The sequence below is a fragment of the Callithrix jacchus genome, chromosome 12 (assembly GCF_049354715.1).
Source record: "Callithrix jacchus isolate 240 chromosome 12, calJac240_pri, whole genome shotgun sequence".
NCBI classification, from domain to species: Eukaryota; Metazoa; Chordata; class Mammalia; order Primates; family Cebidae; genus Callithrix; species Callithrix jacchus.
Genome location: NC_133513.1, coordinates 126,232,501 through 126,247,368, shown reverse-complemented (window position 1 = coordinate 126,247,368; position 14,868 = coordinate 126,232,501). Strand labels below are relative to the sequence as shown.

At 58.7% G+C, this 14,868-nt stretch overlaps 1 protein-coding gene across 36 annotated transcripts in view; it reads left to right on the top strand.

The window, feature by feature from the left end:
• The window catches only part of CFAP46 (cilia and flagella associated protein 46), a 132,149-nt gene that overhangs the window by 18,112 nt on the left and 99,169 nt on the right, over positions 1-14,868 (top strand). For all 36 annotated transcript variants that reach the window (XR_013525227.1, XR_013525229.1, XR_013525230.1 and 33 more), the window contains exons 12-17: positions 7,837-8,065; positions 8,322-8,442; positions 8,858-8,981; positions 10,607-10,734; positions 11,496-11,623; positions 13,085-13,218. Coding sequence is in view for 24 of the 36 variants with exons in the window: in XM_054243521.2 (XP_054099496.2) it covers positions 7,837-8,065; positions 8,322-8,442; positions 8,858-8,981; positions 10,607-10,734; positions 11,496-11,623; positions 13,085-13,218 (864 nt within the window). In the remaining 12 variants the exon portion in view is untranslated. The remainder of the gene's footprint in view (positions 1-7,836; positions 8,066-8,321; positions 8,443-8,857; positions 8,982-10,606; positions 10,735-11,495; positions 11,624-13,084; positions 13,219-14,868) is intronic.

Sequence of the window (14,868 nt, the reverse complement as noted above, 5' to 3'; positions counted from 1 at the left end):
GAGGGGAACAGGCAGAGAGGAAGGAGAGGAGGAAGGGCAAGGTCACCGAGGGGACGTGGGTTCCTGGCCAGGGAGGTGGAGGGGCTGCTGTGGGGGTGGGGGGCTGGCGCAGGAGGAGAGCAGGGATGCGGGGAGCAGAGGAGAGAGTGTGTGGAGGGAGGGGTTGCCCAGGAAAGTGGGGGTGTCCGCTGTGGGAAGAGGCCCTGGGGGCGTCCACGGACACCTTCAGCAGCTCTGACAAATAGGGCTGGGCTTGGTCGTCCCAAGGAGGAGAGGGAGGCGTGGTCAGTCCCGGCAGAGACAGGGTGACCTGGGCTTTCCTGCTGGGCACTTGTGGATCCGTTCTGTACCAAGCCTCACATCTCTCCTCCCATCATGAGATAGTTACAATCTAAAGTCATTTCTTCCTGCTGTCCTCAGTTTCTCCTCTGGAATTCCACTCGAGTGTGGGACCCGCTGCTGTGCGTCCTTCACCTCACTCACGCGCTTCCTCCTTCTCCTGGACCCTCATTCTCTGCCTCTCCCTCCCTCCTTGTCTTCCTCTGTCTCCATCTCCCCCCCAGCCCAATCGATCTCTCTTCCAAGGAGACCTGGAAGTCTAGCGCGTGCCGTGATGGGAAGTGGGGGTCGGGCACGCCTCACTCTCCTCTCCTCTCCTGCCTTTGGGATTCTCCTGAGACGATGGAGCTGAGTCCTTATCAACGAGACACAGGTTCCAACCTGACTCTGGCGCCACATGGCACGTAGCTGGCCCTGAAAGAAATACAAGAATTTTACCCCAAAATATGTTCCTTCGACATGGTTTGGAGTGGCCCAGCCAAGCCACCTCTCGTGGGGAAATGTATGTCTGTAGAGAGTCCCCTTCCCTCCCAGGCCTCTTCCCAATCCCGCAGTGATGTAACTGCGGTGTGACACCGTCTCAGGTCTGCTGAGACGCCTTCGCCATCCGTCCTGTCCGAAGCCCCGGCCTGGAGCCTTCCTCCACAGAACGGGAACCCCCCGACTTCCACAACCACCCTATCTGAACCCGAACGTTTCCGTCCGCCGGCTTCAACTCTTTAGATAATGGCTCAACCAGTCGCCAGCAGGAAATGTTGGAATCCGCCTGTGACGTGGAAGCAGCCGCAGTCCCTGCAAGCTTTCCTGCCTTTCCCGACCCAACCGGTGGACACGTGACAGGCAGCGATGCTGTCTCCTGCCTCCCTGAAGCTGTGCTGACTGCCTTGGACACATGTTCTCAGGACCTCCTGGCCAGCGTCCTCACTCGGCTCAGAAGACGTGACTTGAGAGAGACAGTTCAGACCAGTCTTCCATCGCGCTCTTTCCCTTTCTCCCTCTGCATGGAGCTGCCAGGAGGCTCTTGCCAGGTCGCAGCAGGTTTCCTCCCGCTGCACTTTTACCTCACAGATTCTCTTTCTTATACTGTTTAATGACTATTTCTCATTTCCAAAGTACCCTGTTAGCTTATGTGTATATTTGCCTGATTTTAAAAAATAACTTCTACTGGTGAAATGGCTACGCAGTCTGGGGCATGTACATACGCTGGGGTTTGGTGTCTTGTGCTGAGAAAGAATTCAGGACACAGACACCTGTGGGTGGGTTAAGGAGAGAGGAGAGCAGCTCCTTGAGAGGGAGGGAGAGAGAGAACCAGACATCTGAAAACGGGGGGAGGCGACAGACCCCCCTCCCAGATTTTCTAGGCAGCTGGAGGAGGCGGTGTCTGATTTACGCACGGCTCACGGATTGGCTCGATCAGGTATAATGTTTACACTGCGGCAGGGAAGGCTGGGCGTCCTACCCTAATCTTAGGCAAATGCTTTCCAGCTGGTCTGTGCCATGTTGTCGCTCCTTACCTTGAGAGAAGGGAAGACGGAGTCGCCGTCTCGGGCATGATTGGCAGCTGCCGGCATCTGTCGTAGCGCGATTCCACAGGCGGCTGTTTGTTAGAAAGGAAATGCTTTGGAGCTGCTTTTCATTAGAGAAAAGCCTCGCCGACGACTCCCACGCCCTTGCTAGGTGCCTAAGTAATTTCTTCTTAACTCCTATATCAGCAGTATCATTGCAATAAAAAGTGCACGTTAAACATTCAGCTTGACAAACACACGCACCGCTTCGCCAGGAGCCCCTTCCAGCACCCTGAGAAACTCCCAGGCCCCGCAGTGAAGCCCCCGCTGCCCGGCACGCACTGGTCTGCTTGGTGGTTCCCATTCAGAGCCTGGTGTTTCTGGAAGGGCACCGCGCACTTGCTTGGAGACTGGGTCCTCGGGGCCTGAGGCCTGTGAGATCCGCCTGCGTTGCCCGTGTCAGGAGCTCACTCCTTTTATCCCTGAGTGGTGGTCCCCGGGGTGGATGCTCAGCAATTCCCTCATTCACCCATTGGCGGGTGCTGACTGGGATTAGCCGTAAGGGGCGGCTGTAGGTGCGCTCTGCCGCGGAGGCAGGCATGGCCTGTGCCGCCGTCCCGGGACGCTCTTCCCACTGTCCCAGCAGCTCCGCAGGACCCTGGCTGCTCCACGTCCTCACGGACACTTAGCGCTGGCCGCCGTTTTAGGTTTGGCCGAGCTCATTGGCCCACTGGCCTTTCAAGGTCGATTTTTTACATGGTCCTCGTGGCTCGCGATGAGCGTCTTTTATGAGGTTATCAGCCACTCCTGTATTTTATGAAGTGTCTTTTCAGCATTTTTGATGGTGTAAGAGCTGTGTCATTTGTCTTTCTGTTCCTGAGCTCCCGGAGTTGTTCATGTATGCCTGACACACATCTGGCCGACATGTGTGTCATGAGTATGTTCCCCCCAGCTACAGTTTGCTTTCGCTTTTTCTGAGCAACGCCTGTCATTTTGTGTCCTGCCCAAGAATCACTCACCTTTCGTAAAAACCACAGATTTGGCCGGGCGTGGTGGCTCAAGCCTGTAATCCCAGCACTTTGGGAGGCCGAGGCGGGTGGATCACGAGGTCGGCAGATCGAGACCATCCTGGTCAACATGGTGAAACCCCGTCTCTACTAAAAATTACAAAAAATTAGCTGGGCATGGTGGCGCGCGCCTGTAATCCCAGCTACTCAGGAGGCTGAGGCAGGAGAATTGCCTGAACCCAGGAGGCGGAGGTTGCGGTGAGCCGAGATTGCGCCATTGCACTCCAGCCTGGGTAACAAGAGCGAAACTCCGTCTCAAAAAAAAAAAAAAAAAAAAGCCACAGATTCCTGTTTTCCTGTGCATAGCAATTCTTACACTGAGAATTGTAAGAATTCTTATGCTGACACATCACGCCACCTGCCTGATGTCTCTTCAGGACCCTTTCACCCTCTTAAAAGTTACTGGCAGCCAGGCGCAGCGGCTCGTGCCTGCAGTCCCGACTCTGGGAGTCTGAGGCAGGCGGCTCCACTCGCTTGAGCCCAGGAGTTGGAGGGCGCCCTGGACGGCGAGAGCCCGCTGCTGTCGTTTAAAAATACAGAAAATAGGGAGGACCCTGAAGAGCTTTGACCTGAGCGATTAGATGTGTTGATATTTATTGTATTAGACATCAAAGTAGAGAAAGTATTGGATAAGAACACGCACGCGCACGCTTCTGTGGCATCGTAGCCATGGCATGGTGTGCGTGAAGCCTCTGGAACGATCTTTCACATGTACCTGTGAGAAAATGGGAGTGGACGTAGAAAACAATGTCTTAGGACTGTTACGGAAACAGCTTGACCTTGTGGATGCACTGCGAGGGTCCTAGAGACCCCCAGAGTCCCGGACGCTCCTCTGGAGCATTTCTGGTGCCCGTTTTTGCGCTCACTTAAGCAACGCACTGAGGGTGAAGTTTGGTGCATGGTGCCGGGGCAGGGGAGGGTGAGCCTCACCATTTTTCCATCCAGATCTTCCCCTTGTTTCAGGACCATTTGTCAAAAGTACATCCTTTCCCTGAGTCGCGTTGGCAGCTCTGCTGAGTGTCAGCTGAGCTGAGGTCTGTTTCTGGAGCCTCTGACCCGCTCTGTGAGTCGGTCTGTCTGAGGTCAGCTTGCACCACACTCCCGAATCCCTGTAGAGCTGTCATAATTTTGACACGAGCAGCGCAAGCCTTCCCGCGTTCTCCTTGAAGGCCGTCTTGGTGACCTAGGGCCTGCGTATTTCCATGGAACTTCGGAAGCGGCTTGCCAGTTGCTAGCGGGGCGGGTGGGAGGTAACCGTGTAATGGGAATGGTAGTGAAGCTGCAAATGAGCTTTGGGAGAAACGGCAGCACCACAGCACCGAGTCTTCCCGCCCTGGCGCTGCCCCACCCTGCACTGGCGCGGGTCCGTGACCTCTCAGCAGCGTTCTGTGGTTTTAGCAGAGTCCATGCCTGTGTTCCATCAAACTCACTCCCAGGTGTTGTGTGGCGCTTGATGCAATCATCTACAGTATCGTCTTTCTACTCTTAAGTTCCTCATTGTTATATGTAGAAATACAGTTGATATTTATATATTGACTTGATATTCTGTGAGGCCAAATCTGCTTATGAAAGATGCCGCTAGGGCTTTCAGGGCACACGTCCACGCCACCTGCCTGATGTCTCTTTCTTGCCTTTGGCATTGCCTGGGACCTGCCAGAGGGGCTTGTAAGCTGCTGCAGCTGAGCATTGCCCGCCCCTCAACCCCGCTCCTCAGCCCAGTGGGGAGGACCCAGCCCAGCCTCCTCCTGCTCCTCAGCCCAGTGGGAGGACCCAGCCCAGCCTCCTCCTGCTCCTCAGCCCAGTGGGGAGGACCCAGCTCGGCCTCCTCCTGCTCCTCAGCCCAGTGGGAGGACCCAGCCCGGCCTCCTCCTGCTCCTCAGCCCAGTGGGGAGGACCCAGCCCGACCTCCTCCTGCTCCTCAGCCCAGTGGGAGGACCCAGCCCGCTCTCCTCGTGTCAATGGCCCCCCATATAGCAGGAGGACCCAGCCCGCTCTCCTCGTGTCAATGGCCCCCCGTATAGCAGGAGGACCCAGCCCGCTCTCCTCGTGTCAATGGCTCCCCGTATAGCAGGAGGACATCCCTGCTTTTCTAGCATTTTGACTTTTTTCTTTAACTCATGAATGGGGAGTAAATGTTGTCAAGTGTTTCTGTGTGTTATGACAGTCACGTGCCCTCCTACATGTGTTACCACAGTCACGTGCCCTCCTGTGTGTCCATTAGGCTGTCACGTGCTCTCCTGTGTGTCCGTTAGAGCCGTCATGTGCCCTCCAGTGTGTCTGTTACGGTGGTCACGTGCCCTCCTGTGTGTGTTACCGTGGTCACGTGCCCTCCTGTGTGTCCATTAGGCTGTCACGTGCCCTCCTGTGTGTCTGTTAGAGCTATCATGTGCCCTCCAGTGTGTCTGTTACGGTGGTCACGTGCCCTCCTGTGTGTGTTACCATGGTCACATGCCCTCCTGTGTGTCTGTTAGAGCTATCATGTGCCCTCCAGTGTGTCTGTTATGGTGGTCACGTGCCCTCCTGTGTGTCGGTTATGGGGGTCATGTGCCTTCTTCCCTCTTGTTTTGGCAAATCACATGATTGAGTCAGAACCCTGACCCAGCCTTGTGTTCCTGGCGTCGTGTGACCAGCTTTGTTCCCTTGTTTTGTTAGGACTTCTGCAGGTGTGTCCACGATGTCACCGGCCCACATTTGTTGCTTTCTTGGTGCCTTGGTCAGGTTCTGACATCAAGGTTGTGTTGACTTTATGAAATGTATTGGGAAGTGTTTTTCTAAAATTCTTTGCTTTCTGGAGAAATTTATGTCATACTTGAAATTTTTTTCTTTAAATGTTTGATAGAACTCAGCAATGAAGCCACCAGGGCCTGGGGAACTGTCTTGTTCTGTTAGTTTCTGTGAAAAGGTTTTCAGGACTGAGGGACTCGCTGAGACTCAAGTTTGAAGCTCAGGAACTCAGGCCGTTAGCCAGAGGAATAAGCACCTCGCTCCTGGGGGCCCCAGGGCCACCCCACACTCCGGGCTCCTGAGGACGCTGTGGTCTGGACCTTCTCCTCCTGTCTCCTGGCTGTGTGGTCTGACAGGGCAGTGAGAATTCCCGCTGTGACTGGGGGACTCTCTCCTCCCCGTGGCCCCGCCAGTGTGGCTGTGTGTTCTGACGGCAGTGAGAACTCCTGCTGTGACTGGGGGGCTCTCTCCTCCCTGTGGCTCTGCCAGCGTGGCTGTGTGGTCTGACAGGGCAGTGAGAACTCCCGCTGTGACTGGGGGGCTCTCTCCTCCCCGTGGCTCTGCCAGCATGGCTGTGTGGTCTGACGGCAGTGAGAACTCCTGCTGTGACTGGAGGGCTCTCCTCCCTGTGGCTCTGCCAGCGTGGCTGTGTGGTCTGAGAGGGCAGTGAGAATTCCTGCTGTGACTGGTGGGCTCTCTCCTCCCCGTGGCCCTGCCAGCGTGGCTGTGTGGTCTGACGGCAGTGAGAACTCCCGCTGTGACTGGGGGGCTCTCTCTTCCCCGTGGCCCTGCCAGTGTGGCTGTGTGGTCTGACAGGGCAGTGAGAACTCCCGCTGTGACTGAGGGACTCTCTCCTCCCTGTGGCTCTGCCAGCGTGGCTGTGTGGTCTGACAGGGCAGTGAGAACTCCCGCTGTGACTGGGGGGCTCTCTCCTCCCTGTGGACCTGCCAGCCTGGCTGTGCTTGGGTTGTTTTGTTTCACCTCCCTTTGCTTTCCTGTCTCACGCTCCCTGTCTCGAAGTCCATCAGCTGTTACTGGCACAGCGCTGCCTCCGTGCCCCTGCCCACCCCGCTGCCTCCGTGCCCCTGCCCACCCCGCTGCCTCCGTGCCCCCGCCCACCCCGCGTGCCTCTGCGGCCTTCTTACTCGCACTCTGCCTCTTTAGTTGTGCAGTGGGAAGTCATTGTTAAGTGAGTGTCTGTTAGACAGGGCCCGGCTGGGTCCTGCTTTCTTGCTCATTAGAATGCGGTCTTTTGGTGGGGCTCAGCCTCTTTGTCGCCGTCAGCACCTGTTCACTCTGAGTCCGCCGTCCCAGTCCCAACTCCGTCTGCTGCCTCCCTGCACTGCCAGTCTCCTTACCACCTTCTCTGGGGCTCCCTGAATGTTCCTAGAATTCTATTTCATTTCCACTGCTGGCTTCTCAGTTTCTCGACTGTACCTTTTGAAGGAATGGGAGATTTCTCTAGGACTAAGAGCAGGCACCCTTAGCTTAGCACCGTCTGTGTCAAGCCAGCATTGCGCCAGCTTACTTCACAGAGATACAGGCCATAAAACACGGTGACCACACCCCTCACACCCCTGCTGGGCCGTCCTTCGACTTCCCACAGCACAGTGTGAACCTCAGACCCCAGCACGGCTGTGTTGAGAACTGCTTCTCAAGCCTGGGCCTGTCACGCCCGGCATGACAGTTGTCTCGTACACACACAGCCTGCACAAGGCCAGGGCTTCCGGGCACCCCCACACAGCCTGCCTAAGCCAAGGGGGTCCGGGCTCCCCACACAGGCTGCTCTGGCTGCTCTGCATGGCCCCTCCTCTCCAGAGCCAAGCCTCCTTCAAAGCCCTGCACCCCACCCCCTGCTGCCTTGGCTGTGGGAAGCACACCCCGCACTTCGGGAGGTTGTCCCAGGTAGACAGCCAGGCAGTCTTGGGCCAGTGCCTGGGTTTCCTTCTCCCAGGGGCTGCTGTCACAAGCAGGGGAGGTGAGTGGGGAGGAGGTGAGAGCAGGGGAGGTGAGTGGGGAGACCTCCGGGGTCTGTGGGGTCTTCTCTTCTTGTCCCCATTTGTGAGTCCCCAGGGCAGGGACATCACTGGAAGGACGGTGGAAAGCCAGGGTACCAGGCACCAAGCCAACCTTCTCCAGGCCGCCTCCTGGAGGTGCGACCCCAGCCCCTCTGGGCCCCTGATACCACACCACCCCCACAGCCTCATGACGGTGCTCCGCTGCCAAGTGCACATGGAGATGGCGCAGATTGAGGAGGACGAGGACCGGCTGGAGCCTGCCATGGAGCACCTGTGGAAAGCTACGCGCCTGGACAGCCTGGGCCTCTACCAGGACCAGCTCCGGATGGCCTCCACTCGGCTGCGCCTGTGCACCACACTGTACCAGGCCCCCGAGCACGCTGAGGACAAGGCCATCATGGCCATCGAGCAGGTGCTGCCCGGGGGGCGGGGGAGGCCGGGTGCTGCAGCCCCAGTGTGGGGTCCAGGCTGGGCGCTGAGGGGAAGTGCACAGCAAAGAAGCTGCCCAGGGCCACCTGAAGCAAGGAGGCCTGGGACCGAGCTGTCCCTGCTTCTGTGGGCATGAGGCCCACACAGGCCCCTGCCAAAGGCCAGGAGGCTCCAGAAGTGGGAGAAGGTGCTGTGGAAGGCCCAGCAGCTCCTCGCTCATCAGTCTCTGCATTCCACAGGCAAAAAAAGCTACCCCGAAGGATAGCGTCAGGAAGAAGCGGGCCCTCCTGGTGAACGCAGGCCTGGCCTTAGCCCCCGACACCTTTCAGGTTGTGCTGGACAGTGAGAATGAGGCCAAGGGTGAGTGCCACCCTGGGCTCCCCCAGCCTGGAACTGTCCACCTTGGAGTGGCTTTGAGGCTGCCCCAGGGCCTCCCCGGTCCCCATGCTGCTCTGCCACAGCCCCTCGATTTGTGGGGACCATGCTGTGTCCTGTGAAGGTCGGGCCATCCATAGGCTGCGTCCTCTGACCTCGGCCCGCCGGGTCTGGCAAGGCCCAGGGAGGGTCTCCGCAACTGTGGCTGCTGCCTGGCTGCTGGCACGGAATCCACAGGCTCCACCTCTAAGACAACAGGAGCTTGCTCCTCCCAGCCCCAGGCTGGACGTCAAGGCTTGGGCAGGGCTGTTCCTCCTGAGGGCTCTCTCCTTGGCTTGTGGATGCCGTCTTCTCCCTGCATCCTCACAGGGCCGTCCTGCATTTTCCTTTCAATCCTCAGTGTCCACTGGGAAGAACAGGGGCCGGTTCACCTACCTTTGCTCAAAGGCACGGCACCACATTGTCAGCGTGGACAAAGCTGCCGGGCACCTGCGGCGCCTGGGCTATGAAAACGACAAGGAGAGGTGAGTGGGGAGGAGGTCAGAGCAGGGGAGGTGAGTGGGGAGGAGGTCAGAGCAGGGGAGGTGAGTGGGGAGGAGGTCAGAGCAGGGGAGGTGAGTGGGGAGGAGGTCAGAGCAGGGGAGGTGAGTGGGGAGGAGGTCAGAGCAGGGGAGGTGAGTGGGGAGGAGGTCAGAGCAGGGGAGGTGAGTGGGGAGGAGGTCAGAGCAGGGGAGGTGAGTGGGGAGGAGGTCAGAGCAGGGGAGGTGAGCTGGGAGGTCAGAGCAGGGGAGGTGAGTGGGGAGGAGGTCAGAGCAGGGGAGATGAGTGGGGAGGTGAGAGCAGGGGAGGTGAGTGGGGAGGAGGTCAGAGCAGGGGAGGTGAGTGGGGAGGTCAGAGCAGGGGAGGTGAGTGGGGAGGTGAGAGCAGGAGAGGTGAGTGGGGAGGTGAGAGCAGGAGAGGTGAGCTGGGAGGTCAGAGCAGGGGAGGTGAGCTGGGAGGTCAGAGCAGGGGAGGTGAGCTGGGAGGTCAGAGCAGGGGAGGTGAGTGGGGAGGAGGTCAGAGCAGGGGAGGTGAGTGGGGAGGTCAGAGCAGGGGAGGTGAGTGGGGAGGTGAGAGCGGGAGAGGTGAGTGGGGAGGAGGTAAGAGCGGGAGAGGTGAGTGGTGAGGTGAGAGCAGAAGAGGTGAGTGGGGAGGAAGTCAGAGCGGGAGAGGTGAGTGGGGAGGTGAGAGCGGGAGAGGTGAGTGGGGAGGTGAGAGCGGGAGAGGTGAGTGGGGAGGTGAGAGCGGGAGAGGTGAGTGGGGAGGAGGTGAGAGCAGGGGAGGTGAGTGGGGAGGTGGTGAGAGCAGGGGAGGTGAGTGGGGAGGTGGTGAGAGCAGGGGAGGTGAGGGGAGGTGGTGAGAGCGGGAGAGGTGAGTGGGGAGGAGGTGAGAGCAGGGGAGGTGAGGGGAGGTGGTGAGAGCAGGGGAGGTGAGTGGGGAGGAGGTGAGAGCAGGGGCGGTGAGTGGGGAGGAGGTGAGAGCAGGAGAGGTGAGTGGGGACGAGGTCGGAGCAGGAGAGGTGAGTGGGGAGGAGGTCAGAGCCATGCACAGCCCAGCCTGGGGGTCACTCAGCCAGAGAACCAGTGTCTGTGGTGGCCAAGCTGACCCCACATGTGGCCATCTGAGGACACGCCAGGCCACCTCCTCCAGGATGGTGGGAGGAAGCCCCTGCCTAGGGGTCCTGACAGAGGGGACCCCCAGCCTCTGATGATGGCCACAGCCTGTGAGGTGCGCAGCTGCCCTGTCCCTTCTGTCACTTGGAGGGCACGCAGTGCCGGTGACCAGAGCAGGCTGGTTTTGGGTACCAACCCTGCAGTCCGTACCACCCCAGGGAGGTGCCCCATGCACCCCCAGGGAGTGGATTGTGTGGCCTTTCTTCTGGCTACAGGCATGGAGGCACCGCACACAGCTGGCTGGTGGTCAGGCAGAGAGCAGTGCCCGCCCCAGGACATGCCCCCCCAGGCCGTCCCCAGCGTGCGCCGTGCTCCTTTTGCCACCTGTAGACTGCAGAGCCTCAGTGGCTGTTCCTCGGGCAGTCAGCCCAGGTACTTCTAGTTTAGCTGCCACATCTGTCTACTCACTTTTCCCTCGCCGGGTCCTCGGTGAGCAGGATACAGATCTGGGCGGAGCTCGCCAAAGTTGCGCGGAAGCAGGGTGTGTGGGACGTCTGTCGGACGGCGAGCCGCTTCTGCCTCCTGTATGACAGCGTCAAGGTGAAGAAGCTGAGGCTGCGGAGAGGTTCGCACACCCCTGTGAGTGTGTCCCAGGCTGGCTGCGGCCGCCCTCTGTGTGAAGGAAGGGCTGTGGTTCATGCAGTTTCGACGCATGGGGCCTTCACGTGAGAAAGGGTATTGCCATGTTTCAATAGTCACAGTTCCCACTAACCAGGACCACCGGTCACGGGTGGCAGCCACATCTGGCTGCGTCAGCCATGCCACGAGCACCGTCGGTACGTTCCAACTTGTCCCTAGAGGCCTCAGAGGCTCAGGCAGGGGCAGCCACAGCGGTGAGCCGATGCCCATGCGGGGTGCCCAAGGGCAGAGGGCAGCGGCCACAGGCCCAGCGTGGAACAGAACGTGGGTGGGGCAGGCTCCTCACAGTCAGCACCCAGCCCTGGAGAAGCTCCTATCTCAGGGACAGTCAGGACCCAAAGAGACGAGGGAGGGAGGTGACAGAATGGGCACGGAGGCCTGGGAGTCCTGCAGGAGTTGGGGAGGGCACCCCCCGCCAAGAAGGCGGGGGAGGCAGGAGGTGCTTGGAGAGCCACAGGTGCCAAGAGTGTCTGTAGGGATGTGGCCGAGAGCAAGCCCTGGCTGGGAGCCAGCTCCTCCGGCCCCGCCGTGGGCAAGCTGCCCACTTACGGCCCGCCCACCCACCTGGGTGGCTCTACGTGCAGCTGCGAAGAGGCTCAGGCACTCCAAGGTGGACCAGGAATTCTTGTGTTTTCATTTATTTGCTGGAACAAAAACATGGTCCTTACCTGCTGCCGTTTCTCTCAGGGAGGAAGAAGCGAGGTGGGGACGGCTCGGTGCAGGACGCTAGGAGCCAGCCTGAGGTCGTCCTGCAGAGGCAGGTGTCCCCTGACCTTCTGCGGAAGTTCGCAGAGGTGGGGTTCATCAACGCTGAGGTGCGTCACGGAGGGGGGTTCATCAGCACTGGGGTGGGTGGGGGGCTCGTCAGTGCTGAGGTGCATCTTGGAGAGGGGCTCGTCAGTTTTGGGGTGTGTCCCTGCAGCACGGCTCGCTGCAGGGCCGGTGTTGGTGTCCACCTAGCCAACGTGTTAATCCACTGCAGATAGATATTTATCATCATAGAACCTTCTGCTCTTCAAACAAAACGAACACGAGGGAGGGAAGGCTTCCTGGATTCCTGGAAGATTTTCTAGGAGAAAAATATAAACCAAAATGTGCAGGGGTGTAAATTTCTCTTGGGGACCATTTCTGAGTGGTGAATCTGCAGTTGCGGGTGAGACATGGCAATTGCCACTGGGCTGAGGGATGGTACCTTGGCGTTCGCTGCAGAAGCACTTTGAATGGGGTGTGATGTCCAGGGCCCCTGCCGTGGGTCCGCCAGGCCTCTTCCTCCCACGGGGCACAGAGAACCCCCTGGCTCACCCTGCCCAAAGTCAGCAGGTAGGCAGCGGCAGAGCTAGATCCAAACCCAGCCCTGGGACCTTGGGTCTGAGCTCGCAGCCACTGTACAATGCCAACATGTGTGACCTTTGTGACACTGTGTGACTCCAGAGTTTGCATAGCCACTCTTGGCTGGGTTTCTGTGGATTTACTCAGTGGGTGCGTGGCACTCAGCCTCGGAGGCCGGCACGCCTGCTGATTCATTCAGTACATCCACTGAGTGGCTCCCAAGGGCCAGGCCCACGCCCTCAGCTGGGGTCACAGAGGGAAGCGGCACAGACCCCGCTGCTCAGGGAGCCAGAGCCCAGAAGGCGGAACAAGAGCCAGACCGAGCCAGAGCCCAGATGGCGGAACGAGAGCCAGACCGATCCAGAGCCCAGATGGCGGAACCAGAGCCAGACCGAGCCAGAGCCCAGAAGGCGGAACCAGAGCCAGACCGAGCCAGAGCCCAGAAGGCGGAACCAGAGCCAGACCGAGCCAGAGCCCAGAAGGCGGAACCAGAACCAGACCGAGCCAGAGCCCAGATGGCGGAACCAGAGCCAGTGGAGGCCGTGGGGCTGCGGGGGGTGTTCAGCCACACTCCAGTGGCCTGTGCAGACCCTAGTTCTCAAGCATCTAAAATGTGATGATGCAGGGGAGGCGCGGGTGCTGGCCAGGGTCTGCTGACGCCAGGAAGCCACGGCGGCTCCTTCAGTCCACTGGGGTGTTCGGTGCTTTGGAAGGAGCCTTCTCTTCCCCGCCCCCACTGTGATGGTGGAGAGTCTATGAGGGCCTGGCGTTAGTCCCTGGAGTGGCTGTCAGGCAGGCCCAGCTTGCAAAGGGCTCACCAGATGAGTCTCCCCGGCTGTGCTCGGCCCTCTGCAAATCACAGCTAAGGGAAGGGTATGTGTGTTCCCCATCTGGTGCTGGGCCGGTGCTCCGACCACAGTCTCTCCCACTGCACGCATCTCTTGCAGGCCACTGTCCATCTGCTGCGCTCAGAAGGTGTAGAGCTGAATGACCGGGCCGTCCCCCCCGAAGACCTGAGCCAGCACCCAGCTGGCTACGTGCCTGAGCCCCCAGAGGAGAATGCTGAGTGGATTACATACAGGTGGGCAGCGGCCGCGGCCTTGAGCACTGCCTGGGACACGGGTCAGAGTGTCCTCTGCACTGAGGCTGGCATGGGGACAGACACCCTTTGCATTCCTAAGGACACAGCCTTCTCCCGTGGGGAAGGTGTCCATTGTCACATAAATGACCAAGACCGGGAAAGAGGAAATGGGGTGAGGAAATGGAGTAATGGCATGACGGATGACCTCACCTGTTTTTAGCAGTGTTCCCTGGTGGGGCCCCAGCTGTGGTTATTACCACTAGTGAAAGTTCACGGGCGCCTTTCCCGGCACTCGGGTGAAAGTTCACGGGCGCCTTTCCCGGCACTCGGGTGAAAGTTCACGGGCGCCTTTCCCAGGGTGCTCGAGTGAAAGTTCACGGGCGCCTTTCCCGGGGTGCTTGAGTGAAAGTCCACGGGCGCCTTTCCCGGGGCACCTGAGTGAAAGTTCACGGGCGCCTTTCCCGGGGCACCTGAGTGAAAGTTCACAGGCGCCTTTCCCGGCACTCGGGTGAAAATTCACAGGCACCGTTCCCGGGCACTCAGGTGAAAGTTCACGGGCGCCTTTCCCGGCACTCGAGTGTCAGACTTGCTCACTGTCATCAGATTCTCTCAAGATGTGTGAGAGCTGCTTTCACGGGGAGGTGGTGTTCGTGGTGGAAAATAGAAGGGGCAGCTTCTGTATTTGCGCAGAGGAAAAGCCATGCTCTCCCTCCTATTGTGGGAAGAGCCTCAAAAACTCCTTGTGTATCAATAAGAAATATTTGTTTGTATAGAATATCTCATAGGATTTGCGTACATGAGGTTCCAAGTGAAACAATCATGAAATCGGAGTGCTTTCCTAATGGTGATGGTTTTTACCTATTTTTCATCTAAAATTAAATATTTTAAACTAGTTTTTACATTGGCAGTAATCGTACAACTTCTGGGGTGGAGCGTGTGGAGATCAGATCTGGGTGGTTAGTGAATCTGTCACCCCAGACGTGCATTGTTTCTCCATGTTGGGAACGTCCAGTGCCCCTCCAGCATCCCTGTAAACTGTAGTCACCTGCCGTGCCGTAGGGCATGAGAACTTGTCCCTCCGATGCAGCCGTGTCTAGCACATGAACCTGGTAAGAATGGGTGTCCTGACTACCGACGCCGCAGAAGCTGGGCACAGAACCCTATCCTCGCTGGTCACATGGGGCAGAAGGAAAGCCAGCTTTCTGTGCACACCTGCACCCACCTGGCCTAGCCCCGTGGAGGGAGAGGAGGTCAGGCAGCAGCAGTGACAGTGACGGGTACAGGTGACCTTGGCCTTGGCCTTGGCCTCTCGGGATCCTCCCTCCTACAGCAGCTCTGGGCTCTGTGAGGAGCCACCTAGCCCAGACCTGCCTTGGGCTCCCAGGTTCCAGATGCCTCTCCAGGTCCAGGCCCAAAGCTGGACAGAGCTCTGCACTCATGGTGGGCCTGCTCACAGAGAGAGGAGGTCTGAAAATTAGAGCTCATGAGCTGAGAGCGGCTTTGACACATTTAAATTTGTAAGACAAAATAGAAAGAATAGGCAGTGAGGATTAGATGGAGCTTGCAAAACCCGGAATGCTATTTGGCCCCTTGCAGAAAAGTGTACCCAGCCTGGTCTAGCGGGGTGGATGGACGCTGTCCATGTGCACA